Consider the following 25,423-nt stretch of genomic DNA (forward strand, 5'->3'; position numbering starts at 1 on the left):
TATTAAAAATAATTCGAATACCTATACCACCATGTTTAAGCTCCTAATCTTCATTTGTTTTAAGGCCTCTTAAATATACATCAAAGCGTTTTGATTCGGATGTTTTTTGAAAAAGGTCAATGACCAAAAACTTGACCTTGCCAAAAAGTAAATGACCCAAAAGTTACCTATGCCGTAAAGGTCAATGACCGAATACTGAATGTAAAAATGATTCATTGTTCGAAAAGCTGCCTTTGACCGAAAAGCTGTCATCTATAGCTATATATTAATTCAGTGTCGACATAAAAGGCACCACGTTTAAGCTCCTAATCTTTACATGTTTTAACAGCCCCTATGTTGAATATAATATAATAATGATAAGAGAATTACTTGCATATCAATGGAAAAGACAAATTCAAGACAATTTATAATAGTAATTACAATAATAATAATACCAATATCCGTGGTTCACTTCCCAAATGAACTAAATCAAAGCAACTCACAGTATCCTAACAGGTCTTGCAATTACAAACTTCCAGAGTTCAGTCTCAAAAAACTCTCAATCTCTTCTTTGCTGTTTGCCCTATCATTTAAAGTTTAGTCCCACTAAACCAACTGCTTCTTTTACCTTGTGCAAATCCAAACTGCTGAAGTTCTCACAAAATCTCCAAAATCTGCCTCTGCCAAAATTTCTCTGTGTTACTTTAATTTATATTTGACCAATACGCTTTTATCTTAAGCAAACAAACCATAATCTCTTAAGAAAACATTGCAACTTACACTTGAAATTGTCATATTTTGTAGGAGGGCTTTGTTTGCTATGCGAACAAACCAATATCAAACTATGCTCTGTCATTCAGCTGCTACCAACCATTGTCCAACTTTCTCCTTATCTTAAATACACGACCTTTGGACTCTTATGAAAACAAATCCACTACACTTAATCTCATATATGCATTTGACATGTAAATCAGTGTTTGCTTAGTAAACATTGAACGTTGCTCTGAAATGTTCTTATTCCTCTATTTCCGCTATCAAACTAGCTAACTATAAATCAATCCCTGTAAGAAAATCATGTGTTGAATAAATAACTAAACTTAACCTCAAAGCTAAGAGCAATTGTTATTTCCAATCTTGAAACCTTTTCATGCAATTCCCTGTAATTATACAAGCCAAAAATTCTAAAAATCCTAAAAACCCACAGTTTGACCTCCAGGGGTCAATCAGGGGTCAACCCTCAAATTAGGGGTCAAGTTGATAAAAACTAACTATTGTCATGGAAACTCCTGTCACATTTGCACCTACCCGCAAATTTTCATATCCTAACTCACATTAGAACACGAGCAATGACCGCGCACACTTTTCTTCGACCTCCCGGATGACCCCAAATTTCCAAACCTAATAACTCGCGAAGTAGTCAAAACGTCTTTCTGTAAAAATTTATAGTAAATATAGGGTGCCATCAATTTGCCTGACAAAATTCATGACCTACGGATTAGCCGTTGCGAGTCGTTTGCAATTTGAAAATTTTTGAAAGGGTCGTGAATGCTGAAACCCAAAAAATCCGAGTTAATTAAAATTGACCGGGGCTGTTATTTTTTGTCACTAACTGTCTCAGATTATCATATTATTACCATTTGAAAGTCAGTCGGCCGCTCAAAGCGGCCAATTTCCAATTTTTGGCACTCGGGTCGTCTCGAAGCACCAACTTCGGGTCGGAGTGTGGGATCAAAAATATCACCAATCGAAAGCCCTTGGAAAGTTACACTTACCCTCCAAAAATTATAGGGCTACTACCAAAACTCCACGAGCAACTCAAATTTTACGTTCCGCAGCACGGGCGTGCGCTAGTTCCAAGCAGGTTTCGTCTGGGGTCAGATATGACATTAAAATCGGATTCCTCGTAGCCAAATTAGTCTATCCCCAAAATTTCAGGTCAATCCAACCTCAATTTTTCCAGAAACTGCTATTTCAGTTTAGGTGCTAACTACATTCCTGTGATTATTACCAATATACTCAAAAAACGCCATTTTGCTTCCTAAACCCTTCCCAAGATCGTGAAAAATCCTTTATTCATACGTGCATTACATTACAACTGATTAATCCCATTATTTCTGACTCAAACAGTCATATTTCACAGTAACATACCTAAAAACCTTCAAATCACACTACTTCCGGTGTTAATAACTGGAGATTGGGTGGTTGGAATTGCCTGAAAATTATACTCGCAATAGATGACCATTAGGGGTTCCTCCCATCTTTGACCAGTTATCAACCAATAACTCCTTCCCATCCCGGGGGAGGTCGGACAGCTTTTAGACCCCGGGGTTTTTTGGAAAAACTGATAAATTGCCTTTTTTTAACTTTAAGTCAACAACACTCTACTTAACTAACTCGGAACGAAAAGGTGTAACCGGCCGCACATCCCTATTATGCATGGACAATCACTAGGGGAGCATCTCCACAAATTTTCAGAGTCCAATGATGAATATAACCTAAGGATTTGAGTGTACCAAGTTTGGAGTTGCCAATTATTTTGCATATTTGAAATCACACTTTTAGTTACTTCAAATTGAAATTTCAATTTTGATCAAAGTATCTAGTTCACTTCAAATGTTCGCTCTCTAGTTTTCTTCTAATGTCAAATCACTCATTTCGGCTTTGGCCTGATGCACAAAAACAACTTTGCTAATTAATCACTCAACTAATCACTTGCTTAAGATATATCACTCAACTCCCCTGTATGGCGCCTTCGAAACAATAACCCCTTTAGAAAGAAAGCTTATTTCAAACACCTAATTAATTTGATTTGTGTAATGTGACCTAAATTATCTAACTTACAATATGTGGTTATAACAATTCCCTGCATCCTACACTCCTTCCTCCTAAATTATTATTCTCCCGAATAATTGAAAAGCCTTATCCTGTGATCCGATTAATTTACTGCTACGTACTTTAACCATAGTCGATCTAATGAGGTGAACCACTTATGTTTAGCTCCGGGTTAATATAAACTAACTTCAGCAAAATTTGAATAGCTGTTGATTCAATCAGATTTGAAAATTCTCGCATTTTCAAACTTTAACATATTCTACCTAACTCATCAACATTAATTTTTGATCAAACTCTATTGCCTCTAACAGACATCTTCCCCGGGAAACCCAAAATCACTCAAGTAAAAAAGACAAATCCTAAAAATAGATTTACTAAATTTACACATTTCCCTATATCATTTTTTTAAGAAAAAAATTTTCTCTACGGCTATAGTGCTTAATCAACTTGTCTCGATAAAAATTGATTAATACAATGTAGGCAACAATTGGCTAAAATGGCTTAAATAACTTAGCTGTCAACGTCCCTCTCCGCATACACTCGTGCACCTGCACATGAAAACCTTCTTCCTCTGATGTTTAAATGGATGACAATCTCTTCTTCCACTGTAGCTGCCATTTCTGTAATGCTGCCATGATTGTTGCCTTAATGATTCCAAACGGCCCCACTTCTCTTTCCGGCTCAACGATCGGTTCTCAAGCAACAGCTTTGCAATCTCGGGAAAACGCAATGCAATCCTTCTCTCCACTTTCTGCTCAACTTCCATCGAAAACCCTCTAAAGTCCTCCCTCCTAGGCTTTTGATCATCATCAACCAAACTGTCCAACACTTTAGCCATTGACTTCTGATTGGGTTTCCCTGATCTGTGAACTCCAGCACTTTCCCCTTGATGCTCATCCGTTGGTTCGACCGAAACACTACCATTAGGCTGACTTTCATTCAATTGCGATTGCACCCATTTCTACAGCTCTTTTACCAACTGTGCAAAATCATTCCGGTCACCTCCTACTTTATCGTTTTAACCCTTCTGTGTTGCAGATACCAACTGCCGAGCAATTCCCCCTGAACCTGTGGAATTCACCAAATTGTCCACATTGCACTCAGTTGTACACATTTGTGTCTCATCAGCCACTTGTGTTGCATTGCAGAACTTCAGGTCAGAACCTCCTGTCTTCAACTCCAAGCCCCAGGCTCCCAACATATCGTTTCTGCTAGTTTTGACGCCACCGCCAAAACTGCTTGCTATTGCAATTACCTTGCCGCATGCTACTGAGTTCAAACTCTCGGCAAAATTCGTCTCGCTTCTCGCATCGTTGTCATCAAGTCCCTCTACATCCGAAAAAAACTGTACCCGAAATATCTTCGAACAAATAGTCATCATCCGACTGTTCATCGCTTAGCTACTCAGACTCTGGTGACAGTACATAATCCATTTCCGTAGCATGATGCTCATGTGGTCCACAAGACTCAACACTCCACTCAATGACTTTTTTTCTTCTGTCAGAAGTTTTCTGATGCCACTGTTTTCATATTCGATTAGCGCTGCTCTAGAAATTTCCTGGTTTATTTGATCACAAACTTCCTCCGTAAACTCAGTTCCAGTTTGCACTTCATCGCTGTAACCTGGAATTCTTTTTTTACTACCACTCTCAGCAATTCTCGTTTCTTCCACTTCTCCAAACAGATCTTCACTAAAGGCTTCTTTTCTTAACACACCACAGCTGAACCCAATGCCAATCCCTTCAGAGCTTTTGCCGGGTTGCCAAAATTTATCCATTAAAAAATATCAATGCTTTTATTTGCGTCGATCACCTGCCTTTGAGAACACTGCTGTCGCGTTCTCTGATCCAAAGCATCACTGGTTTCAAGAAATTCCACCCTACTTCCCGCTTTCCCTCTAACAAACAATTTATAGCTTCGCTCATAGAAAAGTGGATTGTCAGACAATCGTATGTCAAACTGATACAACGTCTCAGTCAGTGTCAATGCTTCCTTCCCTGCAGTCGAAAGCCAATAACCTCTTGGTAAATCACTTACTGCATTCAAGGCTCACCAACACGTTTTTGTAGGCAACCACTTCATCATCTCTTCTGTCCGTCCCAGCTTCATGCCAGTGCTCAAATAATGTTCACGCCAATCTTCCCAAACTTCGTAGCCTGGGGAAGGAAAACGCTTCACCAATTGATAACCAAACATAATCAAACTAATCGTAACCCAAATTGCAAATGAATGTCAACTTTCGGTGCGCTTTCAGCAGTTTGTCCGACAAAAAAAAATCGCACTCTCTCCATTTAATTGGAAAATAAAAAACAGCAAAAAGTAACAAAGAAAGGAAGGCCACCCAGGAACGCCACTGTCGTCTTCTGAATTTCTGCCAGGCTCAACAGTGAGGGGACTTTGTCGCCCAGAAGATCGATCAATTAAAATGAACCAAATGTTTTCAATTGGTGAAGCAAGCGTTAATTTGTTACTCTGCGATTTCCCCTCTTCCACTCTTGTATGCTGTTGCAAATTATATTGCCTTGAAATAAGTTATTTCACAATGGGGCTCGTAATATCAATTCTAGTTATATGAATAACAAAGGTAAGAGAATTACTTGCACATCAATGGAAAAGACAAATTCTAGACATTTTGTAATAGTAATTACAATAATAATACCAATATCCGTGGTTCACTTCCCAAATGAACTAAATCAGAACAGCTCACAGTATCCTAACAGGTCTTGCAATTATAAACTTCCAGAGTTCAGTCTCAAAAAACTCTCAATCTCTTCTTTGCTGTTTGCGCTATCATTTAAAGTTTAGTTCCACTAAACCAACTGCTTCTTTTCTCTTGTGCGAATCCAAACTGCTGAAGTTCTCACAAAATCTCCAAAATCTGCCTCTGCCAAAATTTCTCTGTGTTACTTTAATTTATACTCGACCAATACGTTCTTATCTTAAGCAAACAAACCATAATCTCTTAAGAAAACATTACAACTTACACTTGCAATTGTCATATTCTGTAGCAGGGCTTTGTTTGCTATGCGAACAAACCAATATCAAACTATGCTCTGTCATTCAGCTGCTACCAACCATTGTCCAACTTTCTCCTTATCTTAAATACACGACCTTTGGACTCTTATGAAAACAAATCCACTACACTTAATCTCATATATGCATTTGACATGTAAATCAGTGTTTGCTTAGTAAACATTGAACGTTGCTCTGAAAAGTTTTTATTCCTCTATTTCCGCTATCAAATTAGCTAACTATAAATCATTCCCTGTAAGAAAATCATGTGTTGAATATATAACTAAACTCAACCCCAAAGCTAAGAGCAATTGTTATTTCCAATCTTCAAACCTTTTCATGCAATTCCCTGTAATTATAAAAACCGAAAATTCTAAAATTCCGAAAAACCCACAGTTGGACCTCCAGGGGGGAATCAGGGGTCAACCCTCCAAATTAGGGGTCAAGTTGATAAAAACTAACTATTGTCATGGAAACTTCTCTCACATTTGCACCTACCCGCAAATTTTCATAGGCTAACTCCCATTAGAACACGAGCAATGACCACGTCCACTTTTCTTCGACCTCCCGGATGACAAAAAATTTCCAAACTTAACAACTGACAACCGAAGTAGTCAAAACGTCTTTGGGTAAGAATTTCTAGTAAAAATAGGGTGCCATCAACCTGCCTGCCAAAATTCATGACCTACGGATTAGCCGTTGCGACTCGTTTGCAATTTGAAAATTTTTACGAGTCGTGAGTGCCGAAACCCAAAAAATCCGAGTTAGTCAAAATTGACCGGGGCTGTTATTTTTTGTCACTAACTGTCTCTGGTTATCATATTATTACCATTTGAAAGTCATTCGGCCGCTCAAAAAGGCCAATTTCCGGTTTTTGGCACTCGGGTCGTCCCGAAGCACCAACTTCTGGTCGGAATCTGGGATTAAAAATATCACCAATCGAGAGCCCTTGAAAAGTTACACTTACCCTCCAAAAATCATAGGGCTACTACCAAAACTCCACGAGGAACTCAAATTTTACGTTCCGCAGCACGGGCGTGCGCTAGTTCCGTGCAGGTTTGGTCAGGGGTCAGATCTGACATTAAAATCGGATTCCTCGTACCCAAATTAGTCTCTCCCCCATTTCAGGTCAATCCGACCTCAACTTTTCTAAAAACTGCTATTTCAGTTTAGGTGCTAACTACATTCCTGTGATTATTACCAATATACTCAAAAAACGCCATTTTGCTTCCTAAACCCTTCCCAAGATCGTGAAAAATCCTTTATTCATACGTGCATTACATTACAACTGATTAATCCCATTATTTCTGACTCAAACAGTCATATTTCACAGTAACATACCTAAAAACCTTCAAATCACACTACTTCCGGTGTTAATAACTGGAGATTGGGTGGTTGGAATTGCCTGAAAATTATACTCGCAATAGATGACCATTAGGGGTTCCTCCCATCTTTGACCAGTTATCAACCAATAACTCCTTCCCATCCCGGGGGAGGTCGGACAGCTTTTAGACCCCGGGGTTTTTTGGAAAAACTGATAAATTGCCTTTTTTTAACTTTAAGTCAACAACACTCTACTTAACTAACTCGGAACGAAAAGGTGTAACCGGCCGCACATCCCTATTATGCATGGACAATCACTAGGGGAGCATCTCCACAAATTTTCAGAGTCCAATGATGAATATAACCTAAGGATTTGAGTGTACCAAGTTTGGAGTTGCCAATTATTTTGCATATTTGAAATCACACTTTTAGTTACTTCAAATTGAAATTTCAATTTTGATCAAAGTATCTAGTTCACTTCAAATGTTCGCTCTCTTGTTTTCTTCTAATGTCAAATCACTCATTTCGGCTTTGGCCTGATGCACAAATACAACTTTGCTAATTAATCAAAATATATTGACAGCTCAAAATGCTTTTGTTCGTCAAATTGTTTAAGATATATCACTCAACTCCCCTCTCTGGCGCCTTCTAAACAATAACCCCTTTAGAAAGAATGCTTATTTCAAACACCTAATTAATTTGTGTAATTTGACCTAAATTATCTAACTTACAATATCCGGTTATAACAATTCCCTGCATCCTACAGAGACGCCCTTTTCTGTTCTTGCTGTTCTTTTTGTTTTTTTTGTTCTTGCTGTTTCATTCGTGCTTTCTCTGTCTGTTTAAGTTTTTGTTTACTGATCAATTTCACAATTATCCTTCATTCTTGCATCATGTATTATATTCTTGCTTTTTTTTGTTACTTTCCAGTAATCTGTCTTTGTAAACAATTATCGTGTCTACTGCAAAAAAATTGTCGTACTGCAAATCGTTGTCTTTACTGCAAAAACACCGTTCCCAGAAAATATTTTTTCCTAATGTAAAAAGTTGTAAACATTTCTGAGTCCTTTCTGATTGCGATCGAGTGAAAAATGCAAAAAAAAGTTTAAACTTTTCTTAAATTAGTCAAATTTTTATGCATTTTGGCAACCAGGTAGCCAACTATATTAAATTGTCCACCTGCTGGTAAGTATAACTCAGCTGAATGATCAACGATTGGTTTTTCCAGCTTCTGAAGTGATAATTGTGCAAAATTTGTTATTTTCCAATATTTTGATGAGTTTTTTCATTTTTTTAAGAAAAATTGCTACCCGATCCAACATAGAGAAACAGAGATTCCGGTACCTTCTTACGCTTCAATAAGGCTATAAAGTCTCGATAAACACAATTTTTTGCCCTTGCAAACTTCTTTACCCAGGTGCTCTATCATTAACAGATATCAAATGTTCTCTAGTGTACCATATCGATAGATTGAGATATTTTGAAGTTAAAATTGTTGACAGCGATTTTAATTTCAAAATATCTCATAAAATCTATCGAGATTCAAGAAAAAACTATTGGGTTTTTGCGTGCTATTTCCCGCTTTATTACTTGATGCCTCAGGCGCATTATTGACAGATCTTTAAATTTACCAAAAATAGTAAAATTTGTCATTGATAGCTAATAATCTTGGACTTTTTCCTTTTAAAACTTTTGACAAATTAGTGAATTTTTGTTTTGCCCGTATCTATTACTGTTTTATTATTCCGTGTCCAGTCGATCAGTCAAATTAACGACACGTTCCATCGCCTTTATGGTCAAATCTATTGAGTTAATTCAATGATTTCAATTGCGACCTATTGCCTTGACACACAGACACTATTTTAAATCACTCTGAAATCACTTTTGTTCTAAACTTGAAATAAATCATTTTGATTTAATTTTTTTGTTTATTTGCGTATAATTGCGTTTATCTGCTTTGTCGAAGATTGTTCTTTTAACGATTTTGATGGCCGGGCTATTATTTTCTTCAATTTTTTGTTGTATTCGGTAATTAGTTAAATTTAAACCATTCAGAGTTGAAGGAACTATATGATTAATATTGAGAAAATGTCCGTTTTTGATTATCTTTTCACACGTTTTAATAATCATTGAAGTCAAAATGTGGTGGTGATTTTGGTCATGTTGATGATAGAAGGGGAGTGACAAATCCTAGAATTATTGCTCTGTGAACTGTTACCAATTTAATTATTGAGTAGAGTGAGTAAATGGTGCGTGATTCGTTAGAAATACGTGCATTGAAAATTGTTAAATTCGTTCAAGATACTAAAAACGATGTTCCTTTCGCAAAACAGTAAATATAAGTCAAAATTTGAAAATGTACCCATAATCTGAAAAAAAAATGTAATTTTAATCTCGACATAATCTCATTTTTATGAAAGGATGTGTTTGCCACCATAGATCCTTTTGATATCAAATATAGGCCGTATATTTGATGTATACAACTTCGAATGCAAAATCGGAACAGAAAGTAAGCAATTTTCCGAAAATTTTCAGACTGCGTTGAAGAGCTAGTTATATTGTTGATCTCGTTAGTATTTCTGGTTAGAAACTTAATTATATCAATTGAACGTTTAATTATTTCAAATCCCAAGTTTTTCGGTCAGCAAGCATTTTTGTAGAAAGAAATGATCAACAAATTTTATCAATTTTTCTTCGAAAAGTGAAAAATGAAAAAATGGAGAAAACGTACAACTGTTGATTTACAAATTCAAAGAGCTCGTCAACGGGTTTCGATTCTCCTCAGGCAAAATAATTGATTCTACAAAATGACCTGTATAGATAAAAAAGAATATGAGGTTGGCATAATATTCTCAGTATAATGATTATGTCGAATGGTGGATCAACAATAGTTCACATCAGTTGAACTGATGTGAACTATTGTTGATCCACCAGTCGACATAATTATTATACTGAGAATTTTATGCCAACCTCATATTCTTTTTTATCTATACAGGTCATTTTGTAGAATCAAACACTCACAAATATCAGATTTGCAAAAAAAATCAGCATTTTTCAAACAATAAAGTTACGAATCGAAGTTGGATTCGTGTCGTCTTCTGAATTTCTGCTAGGCTCAGCAGTGAGGGGACGCTGTCGCCCAGAAGATCGATCAAATAAAAAAACCAAAGGTTTTGAATTGGTGAAGCAAGCGTCACTTTGTTACTCTGCGATTTCCCCTCTTCCACTCTTGTAAGCTGTTGCAAATTAGACTGCCTTGAAATAAGTTAATTCACAATGGGGCTCGTAATATCAATTCTAGTTATATGGATAACAAAAGTAAAAGAATTACTTGCACATCAATGAAAAAGAAAAATTCAAGACAATTTATAATAGTAATTACAATAATAATACCAATATCCGTGGTTCACTTCCCAAATGAACTAAATCAAAACAGCTCACAGTATCCCAACTGGTCTTGCAATTACAAACTTCCAGAGTTAAGTCTCATTCTCAATCTTCTCCCTGCTTTTGCACTATCATTTAACAGTTTTAGTCTCACTTAACAAAATAATTTCTCTCGTTTGTGCAAATCCAAACTTCTGAAGTTCTCCCAAAATCTCCAGAGTCTGCCTCTGCCTGTCTCTCTTTTTTTTTCTCTCTCTCTCTCTCTGTCTCTAAAACTTCTGTGTCACTTCAATTTATACTAAACCAATACGCTCTTATCTTAAGCAAACGTACCTTAATGTCTTAAGTAAACATTGAAACTTACACATTAAATTGGTCATATTCTGTAGGAGGGCTTTGTTTGCTATGCAAACAAACCAATATTAAATTATGCTCTGTCATTCAACCGCTACCAACCATTGTTCAAACTTCTCTTTATCTTAAGTACACGACCTTTGGACTCTTATATAAACAAAACCCACTACGCTTTATCTCAATTACGCACTTGACATGTCAATCAGTGTTTGCTTAGTAAACATTGATAGTTGCTCTGAAAAGTTCTTATTCCTCTATTTCCGCTATCAAATTAACTAGCTGTAATCAATCACTGTCAAACATCTTGTGTTGAATAAATAACTAAACTCAACCCTAAGCCACGGGTTTTTTGTAATTTCCAACTTCGAAATCATTTCATGCATTTGCTCAGTTAAAAACTGCCGAAAAGTCTTAATATTCCTGAAAGCCCACAATTTGACCTCTAGGTGTCAATCATCCAACATGAAGGGTCAAATTGATAAAAGTAATTATTGTCATGGAAAGTCACCTAATAGATGCAACTACCTACAAAATTTCATAGCCTAACTCCCCCTAGAACACGAGAAATGACCGCGCACACTTTTCATCTACCTCCCGGTTGACCACAAAATTTCCAAACTTAATAACTTGCGATGTAGTGGTCAAAACGTCTTCGGGTAAAATTTTCTAATAACTATAGGGTGCCTTCAACTCGCCTGCCAAGTTTCATGACCAACGGATGAGCCGTTGAGAGTCGTTTGCAATTTGAAAATTTTTAACGAGTCGTGGGTGCCGAAACCCAAAAAATCCGAGTTTTCTCAAAATTGACCGTGGTGGTTTTTTTTGTCACTAACTGTCTCAGGTTATCATATTATTACCATTTCAAAGTCATCCAGCCGCTCAAAAAGACCATTTTCCGTTTTTCGGCACTCGGATCGTCCCGAAGCATCGATTTCCGGTCGGAATCTGGGGTTAAAGGTATCACCAATCGAAAGACCTTGAAAAGTTACACTAACCCTCCAAAAATTATAGGGCTACTACCAATACTCCACGAGCATTAGTTTGGTGTGGGGTCAGATCTGACATTAAAATCGGACTCCTCGTACCAAAATTAGTCTATCCCCCAATTTTCAGGTCAATCCGACCTCAATTTTTCCAGTAACTGCTATTTCAGTTTAGGTGCTAACTACATTCCTGTGATAATTACCAATATACTCAAAAATTGCCATTTTACGTCCTAAACCTTTCCCAAGATGGTGGAAAATCCTTAACTCATACGTGCATTACATTGCGACTGATTAATCCCATTATTTCTGACTCAAGCCATCATATTTCACAGTAAAATACCTAAAAACCTTCAAATCACACTACTTCCGGTGTTAATAGCTGGGGATTGGGTGGTCGGATTAGCCTGAAAAATATACTCGCAATAGAGGACCATTAGGGGTTCCTCCCCATCATTGACTGGTTATCAACCAATAACTCCTTCCCATCCCAGGGGGGTTGGACAATTTTTTACCCGAGGGTATTTGGAAAATTGATAAATTGCTTTTCTTAATTCAAAATTCCAACAAATTTCTTGCACAACCTTCTTAACTATTCCCATGATCACCCAATACATTACTGCAGAAAGTACATGCAGGTACGACTGCTTTATACCGTTATTTCATCCAGAAACTATCAAATTTATACTGCAAAATATCAAAAACCGTCGAATAACACCACTTCCGGTGCTAACAAATCAGATCGGAAAAGTTTAACCAGCCGTTCATCCATACTATAGTTGAACAATCACTAGGGGAACCTCGTCACAAACTTTCAGAGTCCAATGATGAATATAACTTAAAGAGTTCGAGTGTATCAGGTTTTGGGGTGCAAATTATTTTTGCAAATTCGAAATCGCACTTTAATATACTTCAAATTGAAATTCCAATTCTGTTCAAAGTATCTAGTTCACTTCAAATGTTCGCTCTCTACTTCACATCTAAATTTAAATCCATCATTTCGACTTTGGCCTGATGCCCAAATAAAATTTTGCTAAGTAAATGAAATATATCGACAGCTCAATATGCTTTTGTTCAAAAATTTGTTTGTTTAAGATACATCACTCAACTCTCCTCTCTGGCGCCTTCAAAACAATAACCCTTTAAGAAAGAACGCTTACTCCAAACACCTTATTAACTTGTCTAAGTTGACTTAAATTATCTAACTTACCCAGATTATTTTTCTCCCGAAAAATTGCAAAGCCTTATCCTTTGACCCGATTGACTTACTCCTACGTACTTTAACCATACTCGATCTAGTGAAGTGAACCATTTAGTTTTAGCTCCGGGTTAATATAAACTAACTGCACTAAATTTTCAATAGCGGTTGATTAAATCAGATTTGAAAACACTTTCTCATTTTCACATTTTATCATATTCTACCTAACTCGTCAACATTGATTATTGATTAAACTCTATACCTCTGACATACATCCTCTCCGGGTGCCCCAAAATCACTAATTTAAAAAAAAACAAATCTATATATAGATCTACCAAATCTACACATTTCCCTAAATCATATTTTTTTTAAAAAAAAAATTTTCCTAAGGCTGTAGTGCTTGATCAATTTGTCTTGATAAAAACAATTAATTCAATGTAGGCAAAATTTGGGTAAAAAAGGCTTGAATAACTTAGCTGTCAACGTCCCTCTAACCATACACTCGTGCACCTGCACATGAAGTGCTTCTCCCTCTGATGTTTGAATGGATGACCAACTCTTCTACCACTGTAGCTACCATTTCTCCTAAAATGCTGCCATGACTGCTGTCTTGATGCTTCCAAACGGATCCACCTCTCCTTCTGGCTCAACGATCGGTTCTCCAGCAACAGTTTTGCAATCTCCGGAAAACGCAATGCAATCCTCCTCTCCACTTTCTGCTCAACTTCCATCGAAAACCCGCTAGAGTCCTCCCTCCTAGGCTGCTGATCGTCACGAACCCAACTGTGCAACACTGTCGCCCTTGACTTCCGATCACATTTCCCTGTTCTGTCAATTCCTGCACTTTCCCCTTGATGCTCATTCGTTGGTTCGACCGAAACACTACTATTAAGCTTACTCTTTCATTCAATTGCGATTGCACCCATTCCTCCAGCTCCTTTCACAACTGTGCAAAATTATTTCGGTGACCGCTGCGTTATCTTTTTGAACCTTCTGTGTTTCACATACCAACTGCTGATCAATTCCTCCTGAATTTGTGCAATTAACCAAAGTGTCCACAGAGCACTCAGTTGTACACATTTGTGTCTCATCAGCCACGTGTGTTGCATTGTAGAACTTCTGGTCCAAACCTCCTGTCTTTAATTCTATCAAGCTCCAGGCTCCCAACATATCTTTTCGGCTAGCTGTGACACCACTGCCAAAACTGCTTGCTATTGCAATTACATTGTCGCATGCTACTGAGTCCAAACTCTCAGCAAAACGTGTCTCACTTCTCGCATCGTTGATCTCAAGTTCCTCTATATCCGAAAAATCTGTATCCGAAATATCTTTGAACAATTAGTCATCATCCGATTGTTCATCGTTTAGCTCCTCAGACTCTGGTGACAGTACAAAATCCTTTTCCATAGCATGATGCTCTACTGGTCCACAAGACTCAACACTCCGCTTAATGACTTTTTGTTCTGTCAGAATTTTCTTGATGTCACCGTTTTCATATTCACTTAGCGCTGCTCTATAAATTTCCTGCTTTACTTGACCACTAACTTCATCCGTAAACTCGACCTCAGTTCCAGTTTGCACTTCATCGCCGCAACCTGGAATTCTTGTTCCACTACCACTTTCAGCAACTTTCGTATCTCCCACTTCTCCAAACAGATCTTTACTGAAAGCTCTTTTTCTTGATACACCACAGCTGGGCCCATTGTCAAACCATTCGAAACGTTTGCCAGGTTGCCGAAATTCATCCATTTGAGAAGTGTCAACGCTTCTACTTGTATAAATCACTTGCTTTTGAGAACAGTGCTGTCGCTTTCTCTGATCCACAGTATCACTGGTTTCATTGAACTCCGCTCTAATTCCCGCTTTCCCTCTTACAAACAAATTGTAGCTTCGGTCATAAAAATGTGGATTGTCAGACAATCGTATGTCAAACTGTTACAGCGTCTCTGTCAGTGTCAATGCTTGGTTCCCTGGAGTCGACCGCCAATAACTTCTTGGTAAATCACTTACTGCATTCAAGGCCCACCCACACAATTTTGTAGGCAACCACTTCATCATTTCTTCTTCTGTCCATCCCAGCCTCATGCCAGTGCTCAAATAATGTTCACGCCAATATTCCCAAACTTCGTAGTCTGGTGAAGGAAAACGCTTCACCAATTGATAACCAAACATAATCAAACTATTGGTAACCCAAATCTAAAATGTAAGTCAAACTTCGTTGCGCTCTCAGTAGTTTCTCCAACGAAAAATATCGAACGCTCTCCAACAAATCAGAAAATAATCCACAGCAAAAAGTAACAAAGAAATGAAGCCCACCCAGGAGCGCCACTGTCGTCTTCTGAATTTCTGCTCGGCTCAACAGTGAGGGGACGCTGTCGCCCAGAAGATCGATCAAATAAAATAAACCAAAGGTTTTGAATTGGTGAAGCAAGCGTCACTTTGTTACTCTGCGATTTCCCCTCTTCCACTCTTGTAAGCTGTTGCAAATTAGACTGCCTTGAAATAAGTTAATTCACAATGGGGCTCGTAATATCAATTCTAGTTATATGGATAAAAAAGGTAAGAGAATTACTTGCAAATCAATGAAAAAGACAAATTCAAGACAATTTATATTAGTAATTACAATAATAATACCAATATCCGTGGTTCACTTCCTAAATGAACTAAATCAAAACAGCTCACAGTATCCCAAATGGTCTTGCAATTACAGACTTCCAGAGTTAAGTCTCAATCTCAATCTTCTCCCTGCTTTTGCACTATCATTTAACAGTTTAGTCCCACTAAACAAAATACTTTCTCTCGTTTGTGCAAATCCAAACTTCTGAAGTTCTCCCAAAATCTCCAGAGTCTGCCTCTGCCTGTCTCTCTTTTCTCTCTCTCTCTCTCTCTCTCTCTCTCTCTCTCTGTCTGTCTCTAAAACTTCTGTGTCACTTCAATTGATACTCAACCAATACGCTCTTATCTTAAGCAAACGTACCTTAATGTCTTAAGTAAACATTGAAACTTACACATTAAATCTGTCATATTCTGTAGGAGGGCTTTGTTTGCTATGCAAACAAACCAATATTAAATTATGCTCTGTCATTCAACCGCTACCAACCATTGTTCAAATTTCTCCTTATCTTAAGTACACGACCTTTGGACTCTTATATAAACAAAACTCACTACGCTTTATCTCAATTATGCACTTGACATGTCAATCAGTGTTTGCTTAGTAAATATTTCCGCTATCAAATTAACTAGCTGTAATCAATCACTGTCAAAAATGTGTTGAATAAATAACTAAACTCAACCCTAAACCACATGTTTTGTTGTAATTTCTAACTTCAAAATCATTTCATGCATTTCCTCAGTTAAAAAGTGCCGAGGAGTCTAAAATTCCTAAAAGCCCACAATTTGACCTCTAGGGGTCAATCATCCAACATGAAGGGTCAAATTGATAAAAGTAATTATTGTCATGGAAAGTCACCTAATAGATGCAACTAACTACACAATTTCACGGCCTAACTCCCCCTAGAACACGAGCAATGACCGCGCACACATTTCATCTACCTCCCGGTTGACCACAAAATTTCCAAACTTAATAACTTGCGATGTAGCGGTCAAAACGTCTTTGGGTAAAATTTTCTAACTATAGGGTGCCTTCAAGTTGCCTGCCAAGTTTCATGACCAACGGATCAGCCGTTGCGAGTCGTTTGCAATTTGAAAATTTTTAACGAGTCGTGGGTGCCGAAACCCGAAAAATCCGAGTTCGTCAAAATTGACCGTGGTGGTTATTTTTTGTCACTAACTGTCTCAGGTTATCATATTCATACCATTTCAAAGTCATCCAGCCGCTCAAAGAGACCAATTTCCGGTTTTCGGCACTCGGGTCGTGTCGATGCATCGACTTCCGGTCGAAATCTGGGGTTAAAATATCACCAATCGGAAGCCCTTGAGAAGTTACACTCCAAAAATCATAGGGCTACTACCAATACTCCACGAGCATTTCAAATTTTACGTTCCGAAGCACGGGCGTGCGCTAGTCCTGTGCAGGTTGGTGTGGGGTCAGATCTGACATTAAAATCGGATTCCTCGTACCAAAATTAGTCTATCCCCCAATTTTCAGGTCAATCTGACTTCAACTTTTTGAGAAACTGCTATTACATACTAGGTGCTAACTACCTTCCTGTGATAATTACCAATATTCTCATTTTCCATCAAAAACCCTTCCCAAGATCATGCAAAAACCTTAATTCGCACGTGCATTACATTACGACTGATTAATCGCATTATTTCTGACTCAAACCATCATATTTCACTGTAAAATACCTAAAAACCTTCAAATCACACTAATTCCGGTGTTAATAGCTGGGGATTGGACCGTCGGATTCGCTTGAAAATTATACTCGCAATAGAGGACCATTAGGGGTTCCTCCCCATCATTGACTGGTTATCAACCAATAACTCCTTCCCATCACAGGGTGTCGGACAACTTTTTACCGAGGGTATTTGGAAAACTGATAAATTGCCTTTTCTTATTTCAAAATTCCAACAAAGTTCTCCCACAACCTTCTTAACTATTCCCATGATCACGCAATACATTACTGCACAAAGTACATGCCGGTACGACTGCTTTATACCGTTATTTCATGCAGAAACTATCAAATTTATACTGCAAAATATCAAAAACCGTCGAATAACACCACTTCCGGTGCTAACAAATCAGATCGCAAAAAGTTTAACCGGCCGTTCATCCATACTATAGTTGAACAATCACTAGGGGAACCTCGTCACAAACTTTCAGAGTCCAATAATGAATATAATTTAAAGAGTTCGAGTGTATCAGGTTTTGGGGTGCAAATTATTTTTGCAAATTCGAAATCGCACTTTAATATACTTCAAATTTAAATTCCAATTCTGTTCAAAGTATCTAGTTCACTTCAAACGTTCACTCTCTACTTCACATCTAAATTTAAATCCATCATTTCGACTTTGGCCTGATGCACAAATACAATTTTGCTAAGTAAATGAAATATATCGACAGCTCAATATGCTTTTGTTCATCAATTTGTTTGTTTAAGATACATCAGTCAACTCTCCTCTCTGGCGCCTTCAAAACAATAACCCTTTAAGAAAGAACGCTTACTTTAATCACCTAATTACCTTGTCTAAGTTGACCTAAATTATCTAACTTACTCTCCCTCTCCCATGTCATTTTACTACCTTCTACAATTCGTAATTTTATTGTTTTAAAAATGCTGATGATTTTTTGCAAATCTGATATTTGTGAATGTATGACCCCTAGTTCGGAGACGGTTAATTAATCCATGTTGGTTGCAAGAGGCGGTAAGCAATGAGTTTAATTACATAGCTGAGGCTCCTAGTTAAAGTCGAGCCAGATTTTTTTTCCTGTGAAGAGACTATATCTTTGAATAAACAAAAATGGGTGTTTTGAAAATTCCATCGCGACCCTTCATACCTAATAACGGTCGCAGTTGGTCTTTTCATAAATTCAGCTGCAGTCTAGGGTCGTAAATAACCCAATGATTAACTTGACAACACCAAAACATAAACAATAATTATTTAACCAAATGGTTAATTTTAGGTACGTAATTTTACACGTTTCCTTCGAAAAAAAACAGCATGGACCTCTAGTTTTGTTCCAGGCACCCCGTCTGAACTGTACACGGCAGGCGTGATGTACTTCTATATGTCCCTGACGTACTTTGTGGTGATTCCAGTCTCAGCCTGGGTATTCATGCCAGTGTTCAGAAGAGTGAACAGCTTATCAGGAAAATATCAAACATCAATCTGTTTCATATCTGTTTGAAATCCATCCCGTACGGGCACGCTAAAATTAGCTAAATTTTTTAAGAATTGCGCTGAATGCGGTGAAAATCGTTTGAAAAAAAAATCTCCCGAAACAGCAAAGGCTTTGAAAATTCGCTGCTAAAAATCACCGCGAACTGGAAATCACCCTGGTGGAATTTTTTAAGAATTTTTGTTGTTCGCAATTAAACTCTTTATCTTCACAACTTTCGGTTGGTAGAGATAAAGCAATTTTTTCATTTCAAGAGGTGAGAGTTTAAAAAAATATATTTTCATAGGGAAATTCAGTGGATGATTTTCACCAGAAAGGGGAATGTATCTGATTTTAATACAAACAGAAATAAGTATTGATTTGAATACAAACAGAAATAAGTGACTCTGGAGCAGTGAAAGAAAACGCGACTGCTGATCAAAAGCTAGGATGTTGGAGCTCCTGTGGTGGGGTCTTTCCCGTTATAGCCCCCCATGAAAATATAGCCCCCCCATTATGGTATATTTACCATGATTGGGGGGCTATAGGTTATCTGACCACTAAGCTGGGGGGCTTTAATGGGAAAGACCCCTGTGGTGTAGTGAAGAGTTTAATTGAAAAAAAATGGTATGAATGTCTTGAAAAACAAAATTTCACCAAAATTCACCGCAATCGGTACTAAAATTCACCGCAATCGGTACTAAAATTCACCGCTTCCACGCTTTTACTGCTGAAATATGCGGGAATTTTGTATTGAAAACTTTATTTTCGACTTTACTCGTCACAAATAATAGCTGTAAAACCTGTAATTTAAAACCCAAAGGATTGTAGTGTAATGGTATTTAGATTAATCTGATGCAGTTAACCACATCTTTTTCAGGAACACGCTTATAATTTGATTGTTCAGAAGGAAGAGACCTAGTCTATTACCGAAGGCTATCTTTTAAGATCTTGCGAGAATCTTGCAAGATAAGCGTCATTTGCAAGAATCTTACGAGATCTTGCAAGATAAGCATAATATGGAAGACTCTTGCAAGATATTGCAAGATTAAAGTCTTTTGCTAGAGTCTCGCAAGGTCTTGCAAAATATGCGTCATACTCAAAAAAAATTGCAACTTGCAAGATAAGCGTCATTTGCAAGAATTTTGCAAGATAAGCGTCATGTGGAAGAACCTTGCAAGATCTTGCAAGATAAGCGTCATTTGCAGAAATTGTAAAGATAGGCTTCATTTTCAAGGCTCTTATTGCAAGAATTTAGCACTATAAGCTTCGGAGTTGTACTACGGCAATTCGCTGATTGCGAAAACGAGTGTAGTAATTTGTGTTTTAATAGTTTTCAACGAATCAGCTAAAGATATCACCAAGTATCCTTCTCTCATAATGTGAAAGTCCTTGTTTCTCTCAGGGTGACTAGACAAGAGAGCATTTTCAGGTTAGTATTTATGATTCGGGATAGCCGGCAACTCTCGGCGGCTCTCTTGTGATTTTAATATAATATTCTAAACCAAAACTAAAATCGAAATCCTTTTTTTACCAAAACGTTTACCAAAATAAAAGAGTACCCAAAAGAAGAAAAAAGATGAACCTAGAAAACTGCGCAATTTATCTTCCAGTAGCTTCTATTTTTACCTCAGCTTTATTGGGAACTTAACAGTATTAATTGATGTAATTCGGATTAGAAGTGATTGACATTCAGTTGCAGAACATTATTCAGCATTCTTTATACCTAGATACCTAGATGCTTGTATGATAGCAAGAACCTAAGAGGAGCTTTGTGAAGCATTACATTTTCTGACAGAACATGAAAAGACGAGTGGACTGGAACTCAGCGAAATTTGAGTCCAGGACCTCAACGTAGTTGAAAGCAGTTGACAGCAGGGTAAAAAGAAATATCTAATCAGGAATCAAAATGAAAGGCGCAGCAATTGGAACACTGTTTTGTTGCATCTTTCTTTTTACAAAAACGGGCGAATAAAGTTGAAGTTATTATAAAACTTTGGCTGTGTACTAGGAATCTTCCGTAGCTGTCACTGAACACCCAAATTGGTGTACTTATTACAATGCAACACTCAGTCCCATCAGTGCAATAAAGTTATTGTATAATTCGACCTTCTCCGGCGAACGACTTTGGAATTTATACTGGGCTAACTAATCAGCCATAACTCATGGGACTAGCCATGCCTTCCAATTGTCAAAAAAAAGCGCTGAATTTTTCGGTCTGTCGGTCTTATACCTAGTCAAAGCCGCATATCGGTTCCCTATCACTGTGTTAGCTGAACAAATCACTAGAGTGGAACCCGACGGAAGAACGCAATTACAACCATTTATTGGAAAGATCAAGACATTGTTTCCTCTTCAGTTGGTTCAACTAAAAATCCAGGCAGATCTTAACAATAGAGTTCTTTTCAAGTTTACTGACAGACAGACAACCACCAGAAAACAAGAAGAGAACCACTTCTCTCTCCATACTTCAATCAGAACGTCCTCTCTTCCTTCAGTCTAATGTCAGATGAAGCGAGGGTGTGTGGTTATGCTCTAATCATAGCTGAAGACAACACAAGAGCAATATGATAAAAAAAGTCAGCGCGGTTGGCATACACTTCTAACCATTGGCTTCAGAAACTGTTGGCGGACTCTCTAAGAAAGTAGCTCTCCTAGCCAATAACAGAGGTATGCAGCGTCAAGCTCATCGAATGTCTTCAATCGGTTGATTCCTGTAGTTTCAATAAACCCCATGCGCAGCACAGCACAACGCTGATTGCTGACTACACACAATTGTACGACAAAACTGAAATGTCTTCTGTTGTTCATTGTTTCGAATGAAGCTAAGTCGCCTAAATAGTACGATTGGAGACTAATTTGTTTGTTTCACCCAATCATCAGGGAGATCACGCATGTTTGGTTTAAATTGTCAAATATTGACACCCAAAAGGAGGGGATGGTTCTTAAATTACCATTGCAAGCAAAAATAGTGAATTAGGTATAGTACCCGAAGAGTAAAAGAGTTGAAGTGATTGGATACCTCAATAAATCAAAGAAACACTCAATTTCGTCAACTCCTTTTCGTTAACTCCTTTTCGTTAACTCCTTTTCGGTAACTCCTTTTTGTCAATTGTTAGTTTTTCGTTTAAATCACACTTTGGTAGAACCGAAGTCAACTTAGTATTTAACATAACAACTAGACCAAAGTTGAACGCAGGTGGGGTGATGGCGTTTTCTCTATTTGACCGCTCGGTCTTCTTCAATCTAGAATAGCGAACTCAAACTTAAGGAGTGGGAGACACATTTTTAGAAGACAAAAGCTTTCACCGTTTACCGCTTTTTTCAATTCTTGTGGGCTATCAGGTGATTTTATTAAAACCCGTCGTTCGAGGTACCAGTGGGATGCGCAATGTTTCCGCGCATTTTTGAGTTTTTGAGCTGAGAAAGCAGTCTGTTCTTGTTCAGGAGCTAATGTTGAAAGTAAAGATTCTCCAGATTTAGTGAAACCCGCAGGATTGTATTTTAATGGTATTTAGATTAAACTGATGCAATTAACCAGTTCTTTTTCAGGAACACGCCTGTAATTTGATTGCTCAGAAAGATGAGACCTAGTCAATTACCGACAGCTATCTTGCTAGATCTTGCAAAAATTTTGAAAGATAAGCGTCATTTGCAAGAAGCTTACGAGATCTTGCAATATAAACATAATATGCAAGACTCTTGCAAGATACCGCAAGATTAACGTCAATTGCAAGAATTTTGCAAGATCTTGCAAGATAAACGTCATATGAAAGCACCTTGCAAGATCTTGCAAGATAAGTGTCATTTGAAAGAATCTTTAAATGAAGAGCAAGATAAGGGTCATTTGAAATAATCTTGCAATATCAGCAGGTTTTGAGTTATTTGCGCGCATAATTGTGATATCACAACGTAGAGCCGATCGAATTTTTTTTATCATGAAGCTACCAATAATATTCAAAAATCATAGGTTTACAAATGTTGTAATTTAAACGCAGAGAACACTTTCAAGTCTCTACCGCAGTGAGACCAAAGTCGTTTTCTCAATGAAGCTATGCAGAAAAAATAAGCTGTTCAAGTGATTACTGAAAACGTGATATACCACTGCATCTAGTCAATATTAATTGGTTTAAAAAACTATTAACTTTTGCTTTAGAGGAGAGTTTAAGGAGGGAATTCCTTCTCTTTACTTCTCTTTAGCGGAGAATTCTCAAGAATCTAAAAACACTTTCAAATTTGTCGAGAGATCATCAATTTTATGGTGTTGAAATTTAAGCGAGGGAAAACTTGTACAGCCCTTATAGATCATTACATCAAAGTAACCAAGATGAAGAAAAATAAAGAAAAATTCTTGCAAGAAAGCTAACGAAAAAATTGAACGTTTCTTTTTGTTTGAGTCATTCAAAAATTTCAAATTCCTTTATGATTAGACCCTTTCTATAGCTCTCATGTTAAACGTTCACATCAAAATGAAACAGATCTTTTCACGCAGCTTTTGTTTACATCAAACGTCGGTACAGCAACGCCCTGTCTCTAGTCGCCTGTGCCCTCTACCTCATCCAAATGATTCTATACATGGGCATTGTCCTGTATTCGCCCGCCCTGGCGTTAAACGCAGTAACCGGACTGTCTTTGGAGGGATCAATTCTGGCCGTCAGTTTAGTTTGTATTTTCTACACTGTAATTGGAGGCATGAAAGCCATTATATGGACTGATGCGTTGCAAACTATGGTAATGATATTGGGCATGATTACAATTGGAATTGTTGGAACCATAAAATTGGGAGGACTTTCCGAAGTGTACCAAATTACAAAAACCGGTCTTCATTTGGAATTCGACAAATTGTCCCTGGACCCCAGAACCAGACATTCGGGAATTGATCTAATGGTTGGGGGCATATTTACCTGGATGTCTATTTATTCGGCCAATCAAGCCCAAGTTCAAAGGTACATCAGCGTTGCGACCAAGAAAGATGCCCAAAAAGCGATATTCCTAAATTTACCCGGATTGATTTTCCTAATGTTGATTTCGGGATACTGTGGGTTACTGGCTTATGCTAAATATTCCCTATGCGATCCAATAAAAACTGGCACAATCCAAAAATCGGATCAGATTTTGCCCTACTTTGTTTTGGACACTTTCGGAGGCTGGCCTGGATTCGGAGGCGTTTTCGTTTCGTCCATTTTTAGCGGATCTTTGAGCACAATTTCATCAGGCGTGAACGCTTTAGCTGCTGTCGTTTTAACAAATTTCATTCCTGATAACTTATTAAGCGAGGAAGTACGTGCAAAACTGGGAAAAGTTCTTGCAATTGTATTCGGGTTACTGGCACTGGGCTTCGCGTTCTTGTGCAAGTACCTGCAATCCATTTTGCAGTTGGCCCTGTCGCTGTTCGGGCTTCTGGCGAGTCCCCTGCTTGGGCTGTTTACTTTGGGAATGACAACAAGGAGAAGTAACAATATTGGGGCATCAGTCGGGTACATCACCAGCTTATTAATGCAAGGTTGGAAATGATTGGTCTTCATGATAATTGGTTACCCTGACCATAGTGTCATCGTAAACTAGTACTGATTCATGCAATGTCAATTGTATATTATCAAATCAGTACTGAATCATAGAATTTCAAGGGTTTCCCGGGCAGAGGATTTTGCTCAAATTGTTGACTATAAATAATTGGCAAATTAAACAGAGACTGCTTTTTTCTCAAGTTTTCTATGAACAAACTGATTTTTACTCTTCAATAATCATGCAAGATTCATAAGAACAAATGAAAATTTCGAAAAATTAATTGAATTTTTGAGCGACGATTTGCTGTCGCACACGTGACAAACAACTATAGTTATTAAGTACAAATTAGTCTATTGATTATGTTCTGCTCACCTAACGACGACCAGTCTGGCCTCAAGATTTTTTTTATTCAGTCAATTTTAGATGATTGCTATTTTTCCGTTTTAAGAGTAAAAGTTAGCCAGGGGCAATGAGATATTGTATTTGTAACATGTACTTAGTTACATTCATCGCTATCTATTGTGGCGCAAAATTGTATATATTAATGATGTAACGAAACAAGGCGGCTCGGTAATGTGCGATCGCACATAAGGTTCCGACCCCGCTCATCCACAATTTTGGCATAATTGTCTACCAAATGAGGAACAGATGGAAAAACACAAAAAATTCAAGTATTTTTCAGAAAAAATTGGTGTATGAACGAAAAGATAGCCTCCAAAGCAAATCACGCAGTAGAGTAAAAAATGGTGCATTAGATTGATGAGATATGCCGACATTAAGAAAGCGAGCGAAGACGAATGGCAAAATCAAAAAACACCAACAAACATTAATTACATCAAAAAATTTATGTCCGTTTTAAAACACAAAGCTTAAAAACAAAGTCAAAATAGCGTCAGATAAAACTTAAAATAAACAAAGTAACTTGTAATTCACCAGTAAAAAGTAATTATTCACCAGTTCATAATAAAGCTTGGTAACAATTAGACAAAAAGGAACAGAAACTTTGAAGCTAAAAAATTTGCTGAATTTTTTTTTAAAGAACAATTAATTTCAAAGTAATTAAAA

General features: G+C 37.5%; 2 protein-coding genes across 2 annotated transcripts in view; one reads left to right on the top strand and one right to left on the bottom strand.

The window, feature by feature from the left end:
• Positions 1-25,423, bottom strand: part of LOC142337494 (uncharacterized) — a 131,384-nt gene that overhangs the window by 85,214 nt on the left and 20,747 nt on the right. The gene's annotated exons all lie outside the window — the stretch shown is intronic.
• LOC142337493 (sodium-coupled monocarboxylate transporter 1-like) overlaps positions 1-25,423 on the top strand; it is a 35,428-nt gene that overhangs the window by 5,982 nt on the left and 4,023 nt on the right. The window contains exons 2-3 of the mRNA XM_075386758.1: positions 18,717-18,839; positions 23,340-24,353. Of these exons, the coding sequence (XP_075242873.1) occupies positions 18,717-18,839; positions 23,340-24,353 (1,137 nt within the window). The remainder of the gene's footprint in view (positions 1-18,716; positions 18,840-23,339; positions 24,354-25,423) is intronic.

The sequence above is a fragment of the Convolutriloba macropyga genome, chromosome 4 (assembly GCF_964194025.1).
Source record: "Convolutriloba macropyga chromosome 4, txConMacr16.3, whole genome shotgun sequence".
NCBI lineage: Eukaryota > Metazoa > Xenacoelomorpha > Acoela > Convolutidae > Convolutriloba > Convolutriloba macropyga.